The sequence below is a fragment of the Eretmochelys imbricata genome, chromosome 14, assembly GCF_965152235.1.
Source record: "Eretmochelys imbricata isolate rEreImb1 chromosome 14, rEreImb1.hap1, whole genome shotgun sequence".
NCBI lineage: Eukaryota > Metazoa > Chordata > Testudines > Cheloniidae > Eretmochelys > Eretmochelys imbricata.
The window spans coordinates 36,525,055-36,546,163 of record NC_135585.1 but is presented as its reverse complement, the minus strand read 5'-3'; the positions used below and the strand labels follow the sequence as shown (position 1 = coordinate 36,546,163).

The window sequence follows — 21,109 nt, the reverse complement described above, 5'->3', positions numbered from 1 at the left end:
GGGCGGGCCGGGAACCCAGAGGGGGAGGGGCTGGGGACCGAATGGGGAGGGGGAGGGGCCGGAGGCCCGGATGGATCGAATGGGGACGGGGAGGGCCGGAGTCCGGAGGGCTCGGGGCCAGAGCCCGAATGGGGAGCGGGGCTCAGGGCCGGGGACCGAATGGGGAGGGGGAGGGGGAGGGGCCGGGGACTGGAGGACTCGGGGCCAGGGCCCGAATGGGTGGCGGGGCTCGGGCTCGGGGCTGGGGACCGCATGGGGGGCAGGGCTCTGAATGGGGGCCGAGCTCGGGCAGGGGCTTGGGACCAAATGGAGGCGGGGCTCCGAATGGGGGGTGGGGCTCAGGCGGTGCCTGCGGACCGCATGGGGAGGGCAGCGCGGCTGGGGGGGGCGGTCCTTGGCCGAAGGGCGGGGATTCTGGGCCAAAGGGGGGCGATTTGGGGGGCGGGCCCCGGGCCGAAGGGCGGGGGGGGTCGGGAGAGCCCCCCCCCAGAAGGGAAAGGAGCGGGGCTGGGCAGAGGAGCGCAGGACGCTGGTTCAAGTCCTGCCCTTCAAGGAGGGGGCTGGGCCAGGGACAGGGCTGTTTTGAGCCCCATCCCCTCCCCTTCTGATATCCGACTCACACTTACTTCCAGGAGGATTGTGTGTGTGAGGAGGGTCTTCTCCCCCACCCCCCAGCTGAGTGCCTGTCACGGGTGAGCGGGGCCTGTAGCAGATCAGGTCTCTGAGGCCCTGGGGGGCGGAGGGGCCGATGGGAGTGAAGGGGTTTTAATCATCATGGCACCGCCTCTGGCAGGGGGTTGGGCTGCTGGGCAGGGAACGAGAAACCACAAATCGCCTCCCCCACCCCTGACCTGTCCTGCTTGGTCCGTCTGGGTTTCAGATCGGCTGGAGAGTCTGGAGCAGGGACGGGGAGCCAGGGCCAGGACCTGTGCCTCAGCTTTGCTGCTGCCAAATAGGACCCACTCAGCCCGAGAGGAGCCGACCCCAGCCCAGCACCTGCTGCAGCGTCTGTGGCCTGAGTGTCGCTGAGAGAGACGATGGGGCCAGCAGCTGGGGCTGCTGAGAGCGAAGAGCCGCTGCAGGAGTTGTGTGTTAATGGCAATGGACACCTGGAGACTGGAGAGAACCCAGGTAATGGGGCATCTCTGCCTGGGGGCAGGCTGGAGAGAGACACTGAGACTGCCCGGGGTGCTGGAAGGGGGCATGGCCCTCCCACTTTTTGTCACTGGCCCTGCCCCTCCCCCTTCTCTTCCCCCTCAGGTCCCCCCCACCCCGCCTCTGGCTGGCAGCTGGAGTCCAGCTGGGGAGTCCAGGCAGTTGCAGGGAGCCGTGGATGACCCTCCACTTGCCTGGGGTGGGGGGCCAAGAGCAGCCCCTGGTCCGTTTCCCTCTCCCAGTCTCCCTGCCCAGAGCAGGGGGAGGGTCTGTAGTTCCCCACAGCTGCAGCTCTTACCATGGCCTGGCTGCTGCTCTGAGGCCCTGCTACCCAGCCAGAGCCGGATCTTGGTAACAGCCCCAGGGCAGCTCTGGGGAGCCATGGACCCTCCCTCTGCCCTTGGGGGTGGGGGAGGTCTGCCTGACCCTCCGGGCTCCTCTCCCAGAGCGTCTGAGGGAAGGAGCAATCGACAGAACGGTGCATGTTCCAGGGCAGCTCCAGCCCTGGTCCTGTCAGTGAGACGTGTCCTCCCAGCCCTGCCTCACGGGTCTTTCTGTTTCAGACCCTCCTTGGAACTGCCAGAAAAGTCCAACCTGTGGAGTTGTGGTTGCACTGAGAGTTGTATTGTCTGCTTTGATCGCTGCCATCATTGCTCTGGCAGGTGAGTTCCCAGCTTCCGCCCTGCTCCCTTCCCCTCCATCTACGATCTCCGTGCATCCCATTCCCCGTGACCTGCCACGGTCGCTCTCTCCTCCCGGCCTGTCTGGCTTCTGCCCCTGGGACAGAGGATTCCTGGGGGATGTTCCTCCCCGACCCTCCTCCTGCTCCCTCCCAGACCCCTGCACCTGGGCACTCTCTGTGTCGGGACGATCTGACTGACATTAGCCCCCCCAGCCCATCTCTGAGCACTTTGGGTCCAAGTCACCTTTGCCACGCGCCGTGAAGCAGTCCCTGACCAGGGTGTCCAGTGGGACAGGGTGCAGTGCAACCCTGAGCCCTTTGCCTTCCCTGTGCTGCTCTGAGGTTACCAGCCTGGCCTTCCTGGATCTTCAGGTCACGCCTGTGGTCGGGCGGCAGGTGCTGCCGTGTTATTGAAAGGAGCCGGAGAACTCAGTCTAGACTCCTCCACCAGCGCAGTGTGGAAACCCCCCAATCGCTGAGCGTGGCCATGAAGGCTCCCGTAGCACCATTCACTCCCCCCGGCTGCACAGACGGCGTGTGCTCGTGCAGAGGGCTTCTGTTTGCCGTGAACATGAACCCTGCTGTGTCCCCCCGTCGTCTGGGGCAGGGGCTGCTGGAGACTGTTGGGGGTGGGATTTCTCTATTGCCCTGGGATCTGATCACTGGGCCCCAGGAGGGTTTAGCAGCTGGCAGAGGGGATTGAATCCAGGTCTGTCTGCATTAGGAATCCTCTGTGCCGATGTCATGACATCCGTACCGTTGAATTGGGGCAAACCGCTAAAGGAGACGCACCGCACTGGTGCACAAAGCAGCTTGCCTTGGTGCAGTTCGCTGCAGGAAGTTACCAGAGCGAGCCGCACTGCTCCAGCGCATCTCCAGGAGGTGTTTGCCCTGATGTCACTGTGTCACTGTGATTATACCGGTGCAGATTGCTCGGATACAGATGGACCCTGAATCCCAGCTCCCTGCTGTAATGGCAGGCTGTTGCAATGGGCAGCATTGGCTCTCACTGTGTAAGGTGGGAATCTGTGAGCTTAGGGTTGGTTACACACCTGCAGGTGCAGGGAGCTCTGCAGAACATGTGGCATCTGACCTGGAGATGGATGGTGGAGACAGCCTGTGCCATCAACTGTTAGTCACTGACTTCTCTGCTCAGTTCAGTAGGGCAGGGGTGTGGGCTACCGTGCACTGGACAGTGAAATCTACAGGGCCTTGTGAGTGAGGTGAACACATGCTCGTTTTCTGATCACCGCTGCCACGTTTCCTAACTCTTCCCGACTCAGAGTGTCTGTTCCACGCTGAGCGCCAGCCACATGGGAAGGCTTGAAAACCAGCTACCGAGTTACTGTGGTGCAAACAAAAGTGATGTGCTCAAAAATGTCTGGAGGGGTTTGAGTCCGACTGCTCTCAACTAGACAGGCCTTTCAAATCCTCTTTGGTGTTACTTGTGGGTGACCCACTGCTGCTCTTTCATGGCTCTGAAAGGGTTACGCTGCTCTGAGGGCTTCCAGAAAGTGCCTTTCTTGCTGCTGTGTTTGGGGAAAGAAAAGTCTGCAGGTAGGAAGTGAATAAAGTTACATCATTCCTGGCCCACAGTGCAACAGGTCACTTCCCGTGGCTGTGGTTTCTGGCGCCCCCTTGTGGCTTTCATGTCCCTGAGTGAAAGTTCCCACGTTCTTCTCAGTTGTTCACCTGCTGTTTGTTGCGAGGTTGAAGGTCCAGCTGTTGATCTTGTGCCTGGGGTGAAATGCTTTGAGCTGTGTCAGTCCCTCCCAGGCTGGGAGTGTCCCTGGAATCCTTCTTGCCAGGCAAATTTACTGTGACAAACGTCTCCCTCCCCCTGCGTCTGATTGCTGTGAACTAGCCCCAGCTGGGGATCCCAGTAGGCTTGGCAAGCGGGTTAATTGACTGCCTGTTTGGCCGCAGTCAAATACTCCAGCGAGAGCCCTGGGGGCAGGAGGCAGCCTGCCTTTCGGATTGCGTCTTGGAGCCTGGCTGGTGTTTTTCAGAATTTGGTTTCAGTGTTTCGCCTTTGCTTTCTGAGTTAAAATAACTCAATGAAGTACATTTTTTAAAAAAAATTCGGTAGATCCATATCAAGCTAAAGCTACTGGAGACAATGACGTCTTGCTCTTTTTTGTTACTGTTCTGATAAATTGGTATTTTAAAATATATGACCACTATCTGGCACATTTGACTGGTCAGTTAACCAATTTTTGTACCAGTCAAATGCCCAATTCTAGGTGCAACTCTTACCCTCCATGTGACTGTCTCATTCTCAGTGCTGGCATCTAAGCTTTTATCAGCTGATCTGTGCCCCCCTGCTGGCCCCTCGTGCCTGGATGGCTGGTTGGGATACCGAGGGAAATGCTACTATCCCTCAGAGAGGGAAAGGAGCTGGACCGATAGCCAGAGCCGCTGCTCTTCACTGGGTGCCTCCCTGGCTGGGATCGACAGTGAGCAGGAAATGGTGAGAGACTCTCGAATTGCCAGACACTGGCCTTGGCACAGTGGTGGCTGCTCCGGTAGGACCTGGGCTCTGCCCCTGTGGGGTGAGGAGCAGCTCTGACCCCTCCCGTGCTGGGAGGCCGGAGTGAATGAACTTCCAGCGGCTGAACGCCAGCCCTGGCTGGGCCCAGGGCCCTACTGTCTGTGTGTGATCACGAGGATTGGCCATTCTCAGCTTCCCCCTCCCCAAATAGGGAGACAGCCCCTCTCAAGGACAGGGCTGGCTCAGGCATCTACTGGCTGTGGGAGTGGGACTGAGAACCCAGCCAGTGCTCCTGTTTGGGGGAAGGGAAAGGAGCAGCCAGGTGAGGATGTGGGGGGTGGGGTGGGGGTGGGGTGGGGGTGGGAACCTGTCACATTGACCCCTCCCACTTCAGTTTGACTCGCTCCCTCCTCCTACCCTGCTGTGGTGAGTGGGGGCTGCTCTGTGAGAAGAGACGTCTCTGCAGAGAGTTCAGACCCAGCAGCTGCCCCCAGCCCAGGGGGACTTGGGGTGTGGGTGACTGGGAGCACTGGGGCGGGGCTGCTGTGTGCGGTGGGAGGGTTAAGACTGCCCGGGTGGTCTTGTGCTTTGCAAGAGGGAGGGGAAAATCCCCCCCCTGAAAGTAAACTGAGCGCCCTTCAATATGCAACTGGGATTCTCTGCAGCACAGAGCCCTGGAGGGGCGGTGGGGGGAGCACGGGAGCTGGGGCTGATACCTGCTGTCCCTCAGCTTTCTTTAAGGTGTTCCTGCTGCGCCATATGGGTGTCTATGACCACTGGATCGGCCTCCAGAGGGAGCAGGGTCATCCCTGGACATGGGCCAACGGCACCAAATTCAAGGACCTGTGAGTCTCTCTCACCCCTCTGGACTAATTCCCTGGGCTTGGGGATTCTGGTGTCTGAGCTGTTTGAGCTCAGGTAGATCCACCATTCAGTGCTAGTGAAACAACCAGACACGACCCTGGTCCGTTCGCGTCCTGCGTGTATCGGAGACCGATGGGAGCTGGCGTGTCCCTGAACTCTCAGCTCCTCCCTGCAGCACAGTGCTGGGCGGAGACAGAGTCCACCATAGCCAGAGGTGCCCTCGCAGCCCACTGGGATTTCAGCTGGGACACTCGCTGTTCTCCCCCAGCCCTCTTCAGCAAGGTCCCTGGGGTGTCTGACTCCCCCTGGGGAAAGGAGGCAGCAGGGAGCTCAGGTTAACAGTGGCTGCTAGAGAGGGCAGCATGTCGAGCAGTGCATGGTAGGTGCAGGTCCCGCTGGGGATTTCAGCCGGCAGGTTTGAGTGACTTGGCTGGTGAGGCCTCTGAATCCGCAGCAAGGCACCGATGTTAAAGGAGCCTGCGGTTCACAGGTGCTGGACGCCTGGGGCTCCCACTGGAATGGGGTACAGTAGTGATGGCTGCCCAGGCAACACCCCGCGATGGGTTTCAGTGGGCTCCAAGTGCGATCACAAAACCTTGAGCCCGGAGCAGGGTTTGAACCCCGGAATTCAGCAGTAGAAGCATGAGCCTCTTCCATAGGAGCGAGAGAATCCACTTCTTTAACTGAACCCCCCCGCACCCGATTGATAAAGCTCTGCAGGCCAGCCATTAGAGGGGGGTGGAGACCCCCCACTTCCCTGGTCTGGGTTACTTCAGTACTTTGAAAACTCAGGCTGTTATGGCGCTGGGTCAGGGCTGGGTCAGTGTATGTGATGGGAAAAGAGACTGCATTGGAAGGGGGCTCGAAATGGGACTCCTAGAAATGACACTGATCCAACTCACGCCTACTTGAACGAGCCAAGTCCCAATTCGTCAGCCTGGCCAGGATCTCAAAATCAGGCAGTGGAGCCCTCAAGCAATAAGTGTGTCTCGTTTAAACTGTGGATTCTTTGTATGTGCCTTCTGCTCTTGAACCTTTAAACTCAGGGTCACATTGTCAAGCTTTTCTCTGCAGCTGAGAGAGAGTGATCTCATGAGAAGGAGTCTCAGCCACACGCTGGGGAAATGAGAGAAGGGAAGGCCTTGTTCATTTAGACTCCAGAACAGCATTTCTCAAATGCAGCCACCAGCTGATTGTTTTGCAGCCACAAGAGCCTCCAAAGTGCCCCAAGAATCGCTGAGATGTTAAGTATTAAAGGTGCCTTCTAAATGCCATAAATCCTAATGCGCGCTCCCTTTTAAATAGTACCATGCCGGCAGAGCTGAGCTACATAGGTGTGGTTTTCTTTGAAGTCACAAAGTGTATTCTTTGGCTATGAACATAAGAAGGGCCAGACTGGGTCAGAGCAAAGGTCCATCCAGCCCAGTATCCTGTCTGCCAACAGCGGCCAACACCAGGTGCCCCAGAGGGAGTGAACCTAACAGGCAATGATCAAGCGATATCTCTCCTGCCATCCATCTCCACCCTCTGACGAACAGAGGCTAGGGACACCATTCCTTACCCATCCTGGCTAATGGCCATTCATGGACTTAACTTCCATGAGTTTATCCAGTTCTCTTTTAAACCCTGTTATAGTCCTTGCCTTCACAACCCCCTCAGGCAAGGAGTTCCACAGGTTGGCTGTGCGCTGTGTAAAGAAGAACTTCCTTTTATTTGTTTTAAACCTGGTGCCCATTAATTTCATTTGGTGACCCCTAGTTCTTGTGTTATGGGAACAAGTAAATAGCTTTTCCTTAGTCACTTTCTCCGCACCACTCATGATTTTATAGACCTCTAATCACTGTGTTTACATCTCATGTTACTGTAGCTCTGTAAGTGGCTATGGGCCATCTCACTGCGTGCTGTTTGGGTAGGTTGCGATTGTTCATGTGGGGGAGGTGAAAGAGTTAAAAATGTGACTGGGTATCAGAAAGTATTTCAAATAATCTAGTGCCAGAAAATGACCTTGAATGTGACAGCAGGTGGCTCCTCTGGGACCTTCTGCTAAGAAAAGCAAAACAGAGAAAGAAAAAGGAACACTTCAGCACCAGGGGAAAAGGCAGTTTCCTATGTTTCTGAAGCTATCCGATTCCATTTATGAGCAAGTTGCAGTGTGCGAGAGAAATTCATCAAATTGAAACGTATGTCGTGCAACGTCCCTACAGCACTCGTGCAAGGGAAGTTGAACCAAATTACCATGGTGAGTTTCAGAGGCGCAAGCTGTTAAATGATGCAAAAACCAAGCTGAAAAGACAACAGCAACGGCTCAGATTTTGTTGTTAGTATTATCATTATTATTATTACTGGGCTAGGTGGATTGGGTTTTTTTGTCTGTGAAAGAAATTTTGGACATATTGGCAGATACATTCTCTCATTAATATTTGGACTTCTCTTATGTAAAGGATTTTTAAATTTAGTTCAGAATTGTTGTACAGCCGTCCACCTTTGACCAAAAAAGCAAAAGAACAACAAAAAAGACAAGACTGTGCAAAGCACTGGTTTGTTCTGTGTTTAGGTCCAGTAAAGATAGGACACAACTGTACCTTATATTTATTATTGAGTCTGCAAAAAATCCCTATGTAAATATGCACATGTAATTTATTTATTTGTTTTTCCTAGAGTTAGTAAAGTATTGTCAGAGCCGCATGCTGAGGCTGCCAAAAATTTGTGAGAACCCCGGCTCTAGAAAGTGTGAGGATTTGGTTTTCTATGTAACCATTACTTTCCAGTATTTATTTATTCACTCTCGCTTGCATCTCTGTTCTTTGATGATAAACTCATTCCTGTTTTCTGTATATCTAAGTGCTGGGTTCTCAATAGAGTGGTTGGCCTGAATTGAATCTTACAAGCTGCTGTGGACCGCGCCTGAGGGAAGAGAGTCACAGTTCTGCGTGTGCTCAGTGGAACGGGCTGAGCACTCCCGAGGGACGCTCAGAGGCTTTGGGGGTGTCGATCGCTAACCTGTACACAGAGAGCGAGGCCTGCAGGGGGCTGGAAGGTCAGGCCTGCCCTGGCAGGGGTGGTGGTTTGAGAGAGCTGACCCATGGCAGGCCTGGACAAGGCTCCCCCAAAGGTGCCTCGTTTGCCTGCTATGAATTGCTCAAACGGGCACACGTCCCCGGCTCATTCCACCCCTGCACCCCCCAGGTACAACCCGCACAAGGCATTCTGCCAGGGGCGAGGAGAACTCGTGCGCTTCTGCCCTTCTGTCCCATTCCTGCTGCTTGCCCGGAGCTAGGCTGCCTGCGATGGGTTTTCAGTGTTTGCTACTTTCAGGGGGTTTAGTGTGTGAGTGGCTGCGGGAGGGGAAAAGAGAGTCGGAAAGTTGTATCCCGAGGGTTTAGGGAAGCATCAACCTCCACCGTCCCATGAAAGCCGTGGCAAATCAAGTATGTGAGGCGGTGCAGGGCGGTAGTTCACACTCCACCGTGTATGTCAGCCTGCAATGCAAGGAGGGGGGTGCACCAGACGTCTCTCTTTTCCTTGCTCGCCTGGACCCAACCCCAGTGATGATAGGGGGGATTTCTGGTTGACTGTACCGGGCCTGCTACCCAGCAGGGTCTTGAGCCCACTCCCGGTGAAAATTCTCACCCTTCGTCTCACAAATAGGGTGCAGGCCGTATCAGGCCATACTGGGGTTGGCATTAGCACCGCTCACCCCAGGGCCCTGGGCAGCAGATGGTTCAGATTCTCAGTTGGTTTTAAGAGCCATGGCAGGAGAGGGGAGGTAGGAGCCCCTTAAAACTATATTGGGCCCAGACAGGCTCTTGGGAAGTTTGATTTGTCCCATGGCCCCGTCCCCACTCTGCCCCTTCCCCTAAGGCCTCACCCTCGCTCCCCCTCTTCCTGCACCCAGGGAGTCAGCGCCCACAGCAGGTGTGTAAGACTAAGTTACGCGTGTGTGTGTGACAGAGAGAGAGAGAGAGAGGGGTTAGATAATTTCTGTATTGATAAACACAAGAGTTCAAAATGAGTCAGGCCTCAAAACCGTGAGACCCACTTAAAAATCATGAGACTTAAAATACTAAATGCAGAGTTTTTTATCTGCTGGTTTGTGAGCCTTTGGCGGTCATGGTGTGGAACCAGGAAGAGTAGTGTCGTCCCCAGGGGGAGCCAGCGGGGCCGGGGCAGAGAAGGGTGTACAGTTCTGAGGGGGGGGGCATGGCAGGGGGGCCCAGGCCCAGGCCCAGGCCCAGGCCTAGGCCCAGGTGAGTTCAGTTTCAACAGCTGGAGGTGGTGGTGCAGGGTAAGGGGAGACTGAGGCACATGTGCCGGGCTGGGCTACGTACACTCAGAGCCCTGGGTATAAACAGAGAGACTCAGCCTAAGCAATTGCTTGGGGCCCCCAGCAGTTCAAGGGGGGGGCCCTAGTCCTTTTTTTTATTATAAGAACTTGTCTGTTTTAGTATTGGGGGATTTCAGAGTAACAGCCGTGTTAGTTTGTATGTGTGGTAATTACTCAGGGCAAAAAGAAAAGGAGTACTTGTGGCACCTTAGAGACTAACCAATTTATTTGAGCATGAGCTTTTGTGAGCTACAGCTCACTTCATCGGTTGCATACCGTGGAAACTGCAGCAGACATTATATACACACAGAGACCATGAAACAATACCGCCTCCCACCCCACTCTCCTGCTGGTAATAGCTTATCTAAAATGATCATCAAGTTGGGCCATTTCCAGCACAAATCCAGGTTTTCTCACCCTCCACCCCCGTCCCACACACAAACTCACTCTCCTGCTGGTAATAGCCCATCCAAAGTGACAACTCTCTTCACAATGTGCATGATAATCAAGGTGGGCCATTTCCTGCACAAATCCAGGTTCTCTCACCCCCTCACCCCCCTCCAAAAACCTCACACACAAACTCACTATCCTGCTGGTAATAGCTCATCCAAAGTGACCACTCTCCCTACAATGTGCATGATAATCAAGGTGGGCCATGTCCAGCACAAATCCAGGCTTTCTCACCCCCCCCTTTTTTTTTTTTTTCCGGACACACACACACACACACAAACTCACTCTCCTGCTGGCAATAGCTCATCCAAACTGACCACTCTCCAAGTTTAAATCCAAGTTTAACCAGAACGTCTGGGGGCGGGGGTAGGAAAAACAAGGGGAAATAGGCTACCTTGCATAAAGACTTAGCCACTCCCACTCCCGGCGGGGCAGCCCGCCCCTCGCTGCTCCCTCTGCCTGCCAGCCAGGTTCGCTCTGAGCCCGCTCCAGGGGACACGAGCCTGGGCGAGCTGCGAGCCAGGATCCAGGCGCCAGCTGCCCACGGAGCGATCAGAGGCTGGGGGTCTCCACCAGCAGGTGAGGAGGGGCTGGTGTTGTGCACAGATCGGGGAGGGGGCGAGCAGGGAGGTGCCGGGTGGGCGGGGGGGAGAAGACCTGGGTGGGTGCATCGATCACACTGGGGAACCCCGGGTCTATTGGGGTGGGGGCTGAGCGCTGACCAGATGGGGGAGGGGTCGGGCGGAGTCTATTGTGGAGGGGGCTGCGCTCTGATCGGGGGGGGCGGTATTGGGGAGGGGGCTGTGCGCTGACCAGATGGGGCAGGGGCGGGCGGGGTCTATTGGGGAGGGGGCTGTGCGCTGACCAGATGGAAGGAGGGTTAAGGGGGGCAAAATAGGCGGGTAACCTGCAGGAGCTGAAGTTGCCTCCCGAGACAAGAACTCCGCTGCTGGGCAGCAAATCACAAGCGCGGATTGTTTTGGGGTGGAAGGGGAAATGATTTTTCTCTGCAGTGAGAGAAGACGTCTCCGTTGGTCCCCAGGGCAGACTTTGTTTCTTTGTCTTTTAACTGATGGGCCAAAGTGTCCTAACACCCCCTCTGAACCATCGCGTGTCTCAGCCCGCTGTGTGGGGGGGGTCCGGGGCTGACCCTCACTTGGGGTCCCAAGCGAGCCCTGGGGACGAGGCGCTGAAGGACGGGATCTTAGTGGAGGGCAGCTAAAGAGATTTTATTCTAGCAAAGCGCCAGATCCCTGCCTAAAGCACCGATCTCCTGCCTGCTCTGAAATCCATCCACTGACTTGGAGCCTTGACAGTTTGTTTGCCTCGGGGGGGGCCCACAGGGCCATTTGGACAAGGGATTTCTGAGATCCCCTCCTCCCCCAAACAAAGCCCCCAACCAGCTAAAGTTGACCTGCTTTCCTTACAGCCAGGGCTGAGATCACTGCACCAGGATTTTAAATGCATCCGATGCAGTGAGCTGTAGCTCCTGAAAGCTGATGCTCAGATAAATGTGTTCGTCTCTAAGGTGCCACAAGTCCTCCTGTTCTGTTTTTAGATGGCTGAGAGTTCTCCCAGCAGAGTGCAGGGCATCCCCCAGCCCTTTCGGGGAGATCAAATGACCACATTATGAACCACTTAGATTCTAGGTTGGCCGGCTGCTCAGCCGGTGTGAGACTCACACGCCAAGCAAATCACGCTGTGCCCGTGCAGGGAGAGAGGGGAAGGAGCTTGAAAGCTAGTTATGACCCCAGGGGGAATGGTCCAGCCATTGAACCGCAGTGGGCACCATGAATTCATGCAGACCAGGTCCATCCATGGCTATGAGCCAAGATGGGCAGGGATGGTGTCCCTAGCCTCTGCCAGACGCTGGGAATGGGCAAGAGGGGATGGATCACTTGATGGTTCCCTGTTCTGTTCATTCCCTCTGGGGCACCTGGCCCTGGCCACTGTCAGAAGACAGGACACTGGGCTGGATGGACCTTTGGGCTGACCCAGTGTGGGAGGTCTTATGCTCTTAGGAGTTCAAATCCAAGCCTTGGTAGGAAATCTGTATCTTAAAAAAAGGAGGCATCTTGCTCTAATCTGCCTCTCTCCAAGGGTTTTTATTATTATTGTAAGCAGTGTCAGGATGAGCTCCACCCTGACATCTGGTGGTGAGGTGTGGCAAGTTGTGGAAAAGAACTTCAGGGGCCGATGTCATTTGCATAGGCACACCCACCACGCCTAGAATGAGACCATAGCTGCTCAAATGGTCACTTTGGCTACTGTGGGATCCCCAGCGTCTCTGTTATTGGGGCAGGAAGAATAAATTGTTATTACCCTGATTATGGGAACTGTGCTTGGAACTGTACGTGGCCTTTTGTTATGATGGAGGGATTCACCATCAACTAAGTAGCACTCGCTAGGCAAGGGTCATGGGTTCCAAAACTGTGTGAATAGAGAGAGGCTGGGGACAAGTATTAATACTTGGTGGCATGGGCCTCTTGGTGAGGGCCTTCCATGCTAATTGCACTTCCTCCTCTCTCCAGTGTGGAATATCAGAGCTAATTTTGATTTCATTAGAAGTCTAGTTATAGGCTGCTGAGCTCACTTTGGGCTGACAGTGCACCAGCTCTGGGGCTCCCCTACTACAAGCTGAATTCACCTAAGAGCTGAAATCACTGAGTGTTGTGTTAAGTAGTGGGGGAGCCTGAAGATATATTGTGGAGCAGTTTGCGGCACGGCTGGTGAAGCAGTTCGACGCGGAGCAGTGTGTGGATGGCAGGAGCTGCTTGTGGGTCGTGGAGCTGAGTGAAGGAGTTCGTGGGGCAGCTGGCGGAGCGGAGCGCCGCTATGGAGCTATGGGGCGGTCAGCTTCAGATCATGTAAGGTGCCTCTTACCCCCGTCCCATTTCCACCCAGGTTGGGAGGTAAAGCTCCGCAGATAAACTTTCGAACTCTGGGGCTGCCCTGACCAGGGACAGAGACTTTTGGGGCATTGGACTTTTGGGACTTTGGGTGATTTGGGGTTGCTGGACTCAAGAACCAAAGGGAAAAGGGCATGCCCCAATTTGCCTGGGGTGGGTTTTTTTTTGCTCATGGGTTGTGTTATGAATCCTGTTGGTGGTGTTTCCCCAACATAATGCCACATTGTTTCTCTCTGTTATTAAAAGGCTTTTGCTACACTCAGGCTATGTGCTTGCGAGAGGGGAAGTATTGCCTCTTGGAGGCGCCCAGCGGGGGTGGTATATATTTGTCCCAGGTCACTGGGTGGGGGCTCGAGCCGGTTTGCATTGTGTTATTGGAATGGATCCCCTAGATATTGAACCCGGCCCTTGTTGCTGCCAACTCTGACGGGCAGAAGGGTTACATTATTATTATTTATTTTGGGGAAACTTAATCCAAATACAGCAGAATACTCAGAAGGTGCTAACCCTGACTTTGAAATGACAATGAATTCCACATGCAAATGCTTGCTGGGAGCGGAGGGTGAGAAGGACGGAAGAGTGGCTGGGAACAGGGGCAGAGAGGGGTTGAGGTTAGGGGCTAGGTGGGGTGGGGCACTGAGAAGGGAGGAGTGGGGGAGAGGGATGGGGACTGGGGGAGAATAGGAGCAGGGGTGTGTGGGCCATGATCTGGCACCTTCCAGCCCATATATGGCTGACACCCCCATGGGATCTGGGAGCTGGAAGGCCTTGGCCTGTCCTTGAGGGGTCTGAGCCTGTTTCCCTAAAACTTCCCATGTGTGCCTGTCCCTTGTGCGAGTGGCAGGATCTGGGGGGGAGGGGAGGGCCCTGGCCAACTCTGTAGTTCTGACCCCACCCTCTGTGCCCTCCATCCTCATGTGAGCATGGTTCTGGGGGGCCATTGCTTTTGAGGGAGGGTCCTGAGTCCCCTCCCTCCCAATGATCCTTGACCCCCTCATGTGAGCTGGGCTCTGTGGGTCCCTGCCCCTCTGGGGGTGTCTGAGCACCTCTTCCTGCATCCCCTGTGAGCCAGTATGTGGGGAAGCCCTACCACTGTGGGTGTGGAGCGGAGAACAGGCATACTGGGAGCATGCTCCAACAACACACCGCTGACATCAGGGTGAGGAGCTGAGTCCGGGCACGCTTGGTGCATATCCCAGGCTCTCCAGCAGTGGGGATGAGAATATCCACGGCCATGAATGGAGCAGTTCCAGAATATCGAGTTCAGCAAATCTCAACCACCTAAAAGCCAGGAAATACAGATACGTGCCCAGGTTGCCGTAACTCCGCCCTCTGAGTGATGTCCCAACAGGTCCATCATACGCTCACACTCGGCCTTTTCACTGTCATGGGCAGGAGCTGCCTCCGCTTGCCCAGTGCTCAAACACTAAGCATAATCCCTGCACAATACTGCACATGTGAAATGTACCAACCACTTCCCACTCACTCACTGGATACCATCTAACCTTAGACTTTCCCTTACCCACCATTCAACCCACAGCCTGCTCTGGCATCCCACCTCACTGCTGCCAATCCCCATGGCAAGACCCCCCCAGTGCCTTGCTACTGAGACAACATACACAAGTTTGCAACAAAATGAGGCAGACTGGGTCCTCAAGGTACAAGGCTTCCTGCGCTTTGATGGGGTGGGGGCAACCCCTGGTTTCCTTGTAGCCCAGTCACAGCTCGGACACTCCTCAAACTAACGCCTATCACCTCTCTCGACCTGCCCCACCCTTCAGTACAGCTACAGGTCCCACAGTGAGTGCAGCTGCTGTACATGCCGATAATCCCAGTGCCTATTGCCTGCTCCAGGGAGCAGAGTTGAGGTTGCCTGGGCATGGACCGTAACTCTGTAATTCCCAGGTTTCTGATGCTTGATTTTTGCCGATGCCCACGTTCTGGAAGGGAAGGAGCTGTCCCTGCCTGGCAAGCCGGACCTCTGCCTGCATGAAGTCTCTGCTGTTTAACTGATTTCAGATTCCTGCCCCTGGTTGGAGCTGAATTCACACTGCTGCGGGGTGGCGGGGCGGAGGGGGGGGCAGTCTCTCAGAGCCCCAGAGTCTTGTCCATCCCAGCGGCCTTTCAACCCTCTGTCTGTCTGTCTGTGCATGCTCAGTGTAGTCCAGGGGTCCTCAAACTGGGGGTCATGAGGTTATTATGTGGGGGTTACGAGCTGTCAGCCTCCACCCCCAAACCCTGCTTCATCCCCAGCCATTATAACAGTGTTAAATATATTAAAGTGGTTTTCAATTTATAATGGGGGTCACACTCAGAGGCTTGCTGTGTGGAAGGGGTCACCAGGACAAAAGTTGGAGAACCACTGGATAATCCATTTGGTTCTTGGGCTGGAGGCACAACCCTAAAAGGAGACGCACGCGCTTTTGTCTCTCGTGTTCTCCGTTTTGCTCCGGCTGGTGGGGCTGCAGGGGTAGCTGCTGCCCCTGTCCCAGGCTGGCTAGGGGGAAGGGAGGGACAAGGACCCTGGGCTGGAAGCACTGGGAACGAATTCTCAGCCAATCAGATTGTGGGGCGTGACACCAGGAGCATGGGCGAGGGCATGAAGCCAGAGAACTGGGTGGGGAATGGAGGGGCAACAGCTCCGGAGCCCATTGGGGTGGCATTGGGACAGGGCTGCTTGGGAGAGACACCACTGGTCACAATCCTGTAAGTGGGGAGTGGATGAACACGAGTGAATGTCACCACGTGCCTGAGGGATCCCAGCAGGCCAGGGCCAAGGACTGAAATGAGATCCCTCCATCTGGTCCCTCCAGGGCGTGGTGTGGGGATATAAGGGGGGAATCCTGATATGGGGACCCCACAACCGGTTCTAAACAATAGAGGCAATGTCTTGACTGACAGGTCTGGGAGGAACTGTCCGAGCTCCCCTTAGAGAGAAGCTTGCCCCGTTCAGACAATCTGCATGGGGCCAGGAGGTGACCAGCCCTGCAAACCAGCTGCCCAGCCACCCCAGAGGGGCCTGATCCCAACCCAGCGCTCGCCTGGAGCCCAGATGGATCCAGCAGCTTCTCCCTCTGCCAGGGCACCGCAGCCCACAGGGCATCTTCATGGCAGGGATGGGCCTGGCACAGCCCCAGTTACCGCACTTCTCTGCCCGGGACGGGGACGGGGAGAGGCTAAACACAGACCCTGCAGGGCTGAGCAGCAGCAGGTGCAGCTGGCTGGTCCCTGTGCAGATCCCCCCATTGGGATCTTCTGCAGCTGCTCTTTGGGGGACAGGGAAGGGGCCCTATGGCCAGGCAGGGGGCGCAGCTGTGTGTGCAATGGGTGCAGGGGCTGGAGTTGGGGGGGAGGTTGTGGGAACTGGGGTGGGAGGGATGGGGGATTTCAGAGCAGCTGTAACAAGTTGACTGAAATGGTTCCATTGACTTTTTTTTTTTTTTTTTTTTTAGGAAAAATTGGGTGTTTGATTCAAGGCAAGTTTTTGTGGAAAGTGTCGGCTTTAATAGAAAACATTCACGGTCTTCTTGGAAAATTCAAAAACCAAAAATTGTTCTGTTTTCAATCATTCTGAACTAATTTTTTCTGATTCTGGTTTAAGATTTTGGCAGGGTTGGCCATTTTTGTCAGAAGTTTTTCTTGTTCTAGCCCTCCTGGATGGGGAGAAAAGCTTGAAAAGGTAACCCCTAAAGGCTGCCCCACCAGGAGATCAAGAACAGAACCCAAAATTGTTTTCAAAATCTCATCTTGTTTAAGCCAATCTGATGGTTTTGGGGGCTCTGACTTGTGATTTTTGGTCACTGGGGGTTGGCCACATGGACTCGAACCAGCTTGGCCAGGATCCAGATGTTAACCTCAGTGTAGAGCGCCCTGGCAGTGGCCCATACCCATCAGCTGTGGGGGACAGGAGAGAGATTTGATGTGTTCCCTGAAGTTCAAATTAGCAAGAGAAGCGGCCGGGGAGACACATTATAAATTGGGGGATCAGTGACATTCAGGGTGAGGCAACATTGAAAATACTCAGCGGTTTTACAGTCGCTTTGCTCTGACGCTCTCAGCCCTGGTGGAGCAGAGCCCCCGGCCCTTCCCTGAACACACCCACAGATACCCCTGCAAGGGGGGTCCAGAGCTAGGAGCGGGGCAGGGGGATCCCTGGGCACCAACTCCTCACCGCACTCTCCTCTCCCTGTTCTCTCTCTCTCTCCAGATTCAGGCAGCCGGAGCGGGGTGGCAGCTCCTCCCGCCCCACAGGGACCCCTTGCTGTTCTGCGCTTTCACAGCCCCGCTTTCCTCTCTCTGTTAAATCTCCTGGGGTGGGATCCACCTTCCACCCCTCCGCTGACCTGCCTGTGCCCCTCTCCTCTCTCTGCCAGGCCCCTGCCTTCGCTTGGAGCTCTCGCCAGGGAGGGGCTGCTGCTGCTGACTCTGCTCTGAGCTCTGCCTGAGGATGGGGGAGATGCACTCGGCCCCTGGAGGGGTCAGGAACCGAAGGTAGAGCGAGCATCTCGCAGGGGTTGCCTGGGAACTAGTTCATGGTTTGAGATTGTCTAGCTCAGCATTTGTCCAACTGGGAGTCCTGACCCAAAAGGGGGTTGCAAGGCTATGGTGGGGGGAGGGAGGGGTCAAGTGATCACAAAAATGTTCTCAGGGGAGGGGGGCAGGAGGGGAAGAGGGTTACAACAGCTGCCCCTCTCCAGCTGCCCAGCTCTGAGGGCAGTGCCCCGCCCGTAGCAGCCCAGAAGTAAGGGTGGCAATACCGTGCGTATGTTTCTATGAGTCCGTACAGTAACTTGCTATGACTGTTTGGGGGTCGGGGGTTGTCATAGCCTGAAATACTTTCAAAGTGGGGCCAGCAAAACCAAAAGTTTGAGAAGCCCGGGTCTAGCTTATTCTGATACCTGTTGCTCCCAGCCTTCCCCCAGCTGGTTTTATAGAGCTGGTGAGGCTCTTCTTCCCCATCTAGTGTCCGATGCTAGTAAAGCAAGAGGGAAAAAATTGATCCAAGCAACTCCAGACCCATTCATCGAAGCCTAGCTGAGTAGTAGGCAAGGGGCTGTAGAACACGCTGTGAGGGAAGGATGATGAAATTCATGGAGGTAAATGGCAAGGGGGATGTAACCAAAGGTAGATGGGGCCAGACTAACCCGAGTTCTGTCTTTGAGACGAGAACTGATTGTTTAGACAAGGGAAATGCAGCAGATCTAATATACTTGGACTTCAGTAAAGCATTTGATATGGTACCACATGGGAAATAATTAGCTAAATTAAGGAAGGTGGGGATCAGCACAAGAATTGTAAGGTGGGTGAGGAACCGACTGAAGGGGAGAAGGCTGAAAGATGAACTATGGGACCAGAGGGAGGTTCCTAATGGAGTTCTTCAAGGATCTGTTTTGGGATCCATCTTCATTAATCTCTTTACTAATGGTGTTAACACGAAAAGTAGGAGAGTGATAACAAAACTTACTGATGATAAAAAGCTGGGAAATGTGGTCAGTACAGAGGAGGGTCGGAATCTTACACAGGAAGATCTGGATGACCTTGTAGACTGGAGTAACAGAAAAAAGATGAAATTTAATAGTACCGGGTGCAAGATCCTGCACTTAGGGTCTAATCGTAAGAATTTCTGTTGTATGCTGGGAGCTCATCAGTTGGAGGAGACAGAGGAAGGGCGAGACCTTCATGAGTTGGTCGATTACAGGATGATGGAGCCACCAATGTGATGTGACCCATGAAGAAGGCAAATGTGACTCTAGGATGTATCAGCTGAGGCCTTTCCAGTAGAGATAGAGAAGCATTAATGACATTGTATATGGCACTGGGGGGCCCTCATCTGGAATGGAGGGTCTGTCCTATGAGAGGAGAAAGGGAGAGCTGGGCTGGTTTAGTCTAGCAAAAGGAAGGCTGAGAGGGGATCTGATGGCTCTCCATAAATACATCGGGGGGTAGACACCAGAGAGGGTGAAGAGCTGTTCTACATAAAGGACAATGTAGGCACAAGAACAAATGAGGATCAAATGGCCAAGAAGAAGTTTAGGCTGGAGATTAGAAGGTTTCTAACCATCCAAGGAGGGAGGTTCTGGATCAGCTTCCAAAAGGAGTTGTGGAGCAAACAACTTTATTAGTTTTAAGATAGCTTTGGACACATTTGAGTGTGATTTGCAGACAGGGTTGCTTGTGGTGGTGGGGGTTGGACTGGCCAACTCTGGGGTCTTTTCTGGCATATGTCTTATAGTCCCAAGTCTCATGCTTCAGGGCTTCAGCTGGTCACCTGCAGGGGTCAGGAAGGGACTTCTCTCCCCCCCGCCCCATGTATTCTGGGTTGGGGGCGGTGTTTGTTGTTTGTTTCCATCCTCTGAAGCATCAGAGTTAGCCCTGGCTGGAGGTGGGACACTGGATGGGGTTGGCCAGTTCTCTGGAGTGGAACCAAGCTTTCGTTCTCTCAGGAGCTTGGGTGGCTGGGTCTAATGCTGGGTCACATGCTCAGGGTCTCAGTTATTGCCATATGTGGGGTTGGGAAGGAATTTTCCTCCAAATCAGATTGGCAGGGAGCTAGGGGGTGTTTAGCCTTCCTCTGCAGTACGGGGGGCAAATCCTTTGCTGGGACCAAATGGGTATCTCTCCCTTAATCAGTTCTGTTAGAGGCACCTGCTTTCCAGTTCCAGAGGTCACTGATCAGCCCCAGCAGACGACCCCCAGCCAGGGGGCACTGGGAAGTTCATTTTCAAGAGGATTTCATGGCTCATGATGAACTGGGCATGCAGATCCCTTAGGTAGCTCTGAAAATCGCTGCCTGAGGAATGGAGATACCTGGCTAGTGGGGCAGAAAAAAAAAACAACCAAAAACCCCAAAACCACACCTCCCCCACTTTTTAGATGGCTTAGAATATTGAGTAAAATACTTCCCCTGTGGCCTGTGCAGTGCAAGAAATTTGATAAGCATTTATGAGACTTTAGGACGGGTGCAATTTCTATAAAATTGGCATAATGGCTGTGATGGAGCCTCACAGATGAACTCCATCTCCATAGAGATCACTCCAAGTGAGTGTCAGAGGAACCCGCTTACCGCCCCACTGTGTATCCTGTATCTGCCACAGAAGGAGTGACGAGAATCAAGAGTTGTCCGGGGTAACCTAGGGCCATAACCGCAGGGGGGTGAGGTGGGATTGAGGAGTATTGACAAATCTCTGGTGGAGGGAGCCAAGGCCTGGGATAGCCGGGAGCTGCAGGTTGGGCTTGAGGGGCAATGAGGTGTTTGTCTACACTGAGACAGCTCATAGCCTGACATGGTTGTCCAATTTGGTTCCTTGTTCAATCTTTTTGCCTTCATCCGTCTGCCTGCGTGGGCAGCACAAACTTCCCTGCACTCGGCCCTTTAACCCAGCCATGGGGCTCTCTGCTTGGATTGTAGATTTCAACCATGCTTCGTGCCTTGCTGTGAACATCACATTGCAGCTGCCATTGGGAGATGCTGTTAGGGGTCACTACAGAGCAGCGGATGGCCAAAGAGCCAGTCCCCTGCTCCCGACAGAGCCCCAGGATGACCCCAAGAGCAGCGATGTGGGGGAGATTGAAGTGGAAGAGATGGGAGAACAAGAGGACGAGGAGATGGACGTGGATTAGAACATCGCTCTGAATCTGATCTGTATAGTGCTGGATGTGCGTATGGACCAAAGGATGTGCCCCTATAGGAGGGGCACTGTTTACAGACCTAAACCTCTCAGGGATTTTTTAAAATATATTTTATTATTACGTTCTCCTTTGCACTTACAAGCTTTGAGCAGATTTGGGGATTAATGAATGTTCCGTTTCCAGTGATGTCACTGTGTCGACAGCTCTGGGATTCGGACACGATACGGGTACAGTAGGGTAAGGTGCATCAAATCTCTTCAATCCAGACAGCGTGATCCGAGAGCAGACGAACGACCGGCAGGCTTTGTGCTGACCTGGTGTGAGTCAGAGCAGCCTTGAGGCTGCTGTAACATTCTGCTCCCCATAGGCCCAGGAGCAGAGCACGTGCCGAGCCTTCACAACAGCCAGGGAGATGCCTTGTGCAGGGGAATTTTCAAGGGCTGTTTACACCCATTTTAAATCCCCTTTGCCTCCCAGAGTTACTTAATGGGGCAGAATGTGACTGACTTCAGATTTTTCACAAATTGGCTGTTTTCTGCGGAAAGTTCTTTTTGTTGTTTTTTTTACCACCACCCCCAATGTCTGAAAAACAAAATATTTGCACT

At 54.3% G+C, this 21,109-nt stretch overlaps 2 protein-coding genes across 2 annotated transcripts in view; one reads left to right on the top strand and one right to left on the bottom strand.

Moving 5' to 3' along the window:
* LOC144273992 (uncharacterized) overlaps positions 1-21,109 on the bottom strand; it is a 552,201-nt gene that overhangs the window by 390,449 nt on the left and 140,643 nt on the right. The window lies entirely within an intron of this gene.
* LOC144274855 (C-type lectin domain family 2 member D2-like) lies at positions 1,038-20,495 on the top strand. The gene is made up of 6 exons (XM_077833956.1): positions 1,038-1,131; positions 1,719-1,817; positions 4,120-4,307; positions 5,070-5,173; positions 10,433-10,545; positions 20,284-20,495. Exons 1-6 carry the CDS (start codon positions 1,038-1,040, stop codon positions 20,493-20,495), a joined length of 810 nt encoding a protein of 269 aa, XP_077690082.1.

Bases quoted from the DNA above. Each gene is read 5' to 3' on its own strand.
- LOC144274855 (XM_077833956.1), top strand. From the start codon at position 1,038: ATGGGGCCAGCAGCTGGGGCTGCTGAGAGCGAAGAGCCGCTGCAGGAG. The intron at 4,308-5,069 runs GTGAGAGACTCT...GCTTTCTTTAAG, and splicing joins TCGACAGTGAGCAGGAAATG to GTGTTCCTGCTGCGCCATAT. The intron at 10,546-20,283 runs GTGAGGAGGGGC...CTTGGATTGTAG, and splicing joins CTGGGGGTCTCCACCAGCAG to ATTTCAACCATGCTTCGTGC.